Genomic DNA, 3,005 nt, shown 5'->3' with positions numbered 1-3,005 from the left:
CACAGGTACCTACCTGACCCTAAAACTAACCTAAACTTAATTCACACCTTGGTCCTAAACCCAACTCCTACCTGAAATTAAATTAGCATCTGTACACGTGGGTACCAGGCAATGGTCCACACGATGCACATTCGGTCCCCACAAGGCTGCCTTTTTCTGGAAAATGGTTCCCACAAAGTAGCAAAAACATGYCCACACACACAGAGRCAACTACAYGAATAATATCTGCATCTCTTTTCTACAACTGGAGCAGAGTTTAAACTTTGATCACAATCTTGACTTAACATTTTACTGATAATTTGTGACACGTTCCACCAGCTAGATGCTTTTTTTCTTTTTTTCAGAACCTTTTTCTGGCAAGTTGTTTTTGTCAAGCTTCAGTGGAAGACACCACTGACATGCAGAAGAGCCATGACACTAGTTTATTACTGCAGGTTCTAATGAATCGGTTTCTGTGGAAAATGACACCAAGCTAAGGGAACAATTATTTTAATTTAGTTGTACTGAAGCCAAAAACATAACTAAAAAACAATTGATATTTCTCAGACATTTTACAAAAAAAACTTGTATTTTGATAAGATTTATTCACAGCCTTGTAAATGAAGAATAACAAGTCATTACAGTACACAATATTTGAATATACAAAAATTAACCTGTACAAATACAAAACTTTGTGATGGAATCACAGCAGAGTGCAAAAAGTGCAGCACAAACAGTAAGTAAGATATTTACATTGTCACATTTTTAAAATGATTTTATGAGATAATTTGTTTTATTTAGATGAAAGAATTGTCTATTAATATCTTTTACATTTTATCCATTTAAAGGACAAGTTGTTGACAAGTGTCAGACCACAACCTGTTAGGTGACAAATTCACTGTTTAACTCGTTTTTTTTTCTGTACATTCACCTCAAAACAATGAGTCACGTTGAGCTTTATGCTTCACAACCTAAATGGTTTAGTCAAAGGTGGCAATTTTACAGACAGAAGGCACAGAGCTTCTTTGTTTTCTCTTACACAACCTAAAACATACCATGAAAATATACTACAGGATATAGACTGATTTGTATTTTAATGGCCCATTTTTAGAAATCAGTGCAACTGATCAATTTATGAAGCCAAATCCTAGGACCTGGTGCCACATATGTGGACAAAAATGCATGCAATGCAAGAGTTTGCCTTAGAAGATTAAATAAAAACAATTTGATGTTGATACATATGACAGATGAATAGATGGAGTGATGATCAGTTGCAGAAGTARCATAATGTTTGTTCACATGCTGCTCAGTGGCAGAAACTGCCTTCAATCCTGGATTAAAGCCGACTTTGAGAGACTTGAAAAGTCCGATCAGAGTCACGGTTTATGAACAGATTGCACTCAGTCGCCCCCAGGTGCCTGTTTTGGTGTCCAGCCAGCTGCTCGATGTCTGGATCTGCTCTTCATCACTGGACATTGCTCCCTCCTCCTCCTCCTCCTCCTCCTTGGAGCTGTGCATTCCCGAGCTGTCTCCTCTCTGTCGGGAGCTGTCTTTGTCCTTGTCGTCCTCATCTATTTCGTAGCAGACCTTGCAGATCCTCACCTCGTGATTGGAGTTGATATATTTGATGAACTCCCGTTTCCTGGAGCACTCGTTGCACACCACGAAGCCGCACTTCCTGCAGTGGTGTTTACGGTTGATGTACGAGAATTTCTTGAGGCAGCGCATGCATTTCTGGGCTGCCTTGTCTGGAATCCAGGACATGGCATAGTTGGCGCTCGGCTTGACGTCCTTGTCCTCCAGCACTCTGCTCCGACAGTCCCTGATGTGCTCCATCCAGGCCTGCTTTTCAAGACCCGTAGTGGCAGACACAAAGAAGGACTTGCGAGGTGTGCTGATCAACCACTGGTGCTGCATGGACTCACTGTTCTCCAAGTCCTCTATCTCGACATCCTCTAAAATGAGATAAAAATATGTAAAGATTAATTTTACAGCACTTTAAGTCTCTCTATGAAGCAAATTTTCMCTTCAAGCTTTGGTTGGACTCAGGCGATGAAGAAGACTAACTTACCCAAAGGAATGACTTTCTGCTTCTTGTACCAGCGTCCGTTCATGATGACGCTGCCGTACACCAGGACATCGTTGAAGAGGAAGAAAGCCTTCAGCTCCTGCTTCTTACGACCCTGCTTTCTCAGCTTGCCCTCCCCAATCAGAACYCGACCCGGAATGGACAAGGGCATCCCTGATGGGCCAAAGGAATTCTCCACCTTCCGGATCCGTTTGCGGTTCTCATCCTCGGTCAAGAGCAGATCCATTGTACAGATCTGTTGTCTGCTGAGTGAACTAGGGTTGTACTGCAGCAGCAGTCAGAGTGCAGAGCTTTTWAAAGAGAGCTGTTTCCTGGTGAGGGGGTGGGACTTTCCAGGTGCAGGCTGTAAACCAAGAGTTAGACACGAAACCCAAACACCACAGAGGTGCAGAGTAGCATTAGTCATCATCGATAGTCTTCTGTTCTGCAGACAATGAAACACTGACACAGCAATGCTCAGGGATGACAGCAACACAAACAAAACAAAAAATACTGTCCAATACTTTTAGCTTGATGATGACATGAAATCATGAAGTTTGCCCTTCCTAACCAAACCAGTTTCATTCTTATTACATCTATTACAATATTTAGGAAATAAAACTAAATCTCTACGGATTTTCTGTAGTTGTTGAAGTGTTTCTGTTTGACTGACAGCCCAGTCATGCTGCAGCAGCGTTAAACACATGCAGATTTTACAGCATTTAAACTTTTTGACCTAAAGCAAAGAAGCAGGGAGCATTCATTAAGACAATGTGAATCCTGACTTAAGTAGCTATAAACTGACTATAAGTGTAGCTATAAACTGTAAGTTATTTTTGAATGAAACAGCAAAGCAGCAATCAAAATTCAGTTCAATTCAATGCAGTTTATTTATATAGCTCCAAGTCACAACAACTGTTGTCTCAGGGCACTGTACACACACACACACACACACACA

At 41.2% G+C, this 3,005-nt stretch overlaps 1 protein-coding gene across 1 annotated transcript; it reads right to left on the bottom strand.

Moving 5' to 3' along the window:
- Positions 1-574: 574 nt before the first annotated feature.
- Positions 575-2,678, bottom strand: LOC106523854 (pleckstrin homology domain-containing family F member 2). Its single transcript, XM_014017428.1, has 2 exons — positions 2,051-2,678; positions 575-1,934 (listed from the first exon to the last, which is right to left on the bottom strand). Exons 1-2 carry the CDS (start codon positions 2,292-2,294, stop codon positions 1,363-1,365), a joined length of 816 nt encoding a protein of 271 aa, XP_013872882.1. The 5' UTR covers positions 2,295-2,678; the 3' UTR covers positions 575-1,362.
- Between the last annotated feature and the right edge of the window lie 327 nt (positions 2,679-3,005).

Source organism: Austrofundulus limnaeus, unplaced genomic scaffold (assembly GCF_001266775.1).
Source record: "Austrofundulus limnaeus strain Quisiro unplaced genomic scaffold, Austrofundulus_limnaeus-1.0 Scaffold168, whole genome shotgun sequence".
NCBI classification, from domain to species: domain Eukaryota; kingdom Metazoa; phylum Chordata; class Actinopteri; order Cyprinodontiformes; family Rivulidae; genus Austrofundulus; species Austrofundulus limnaeus.
Note: the sequence above shows the minus strand (reverse complement) of the source record. Positions and strands in the feature narration are given on the sequence as shown.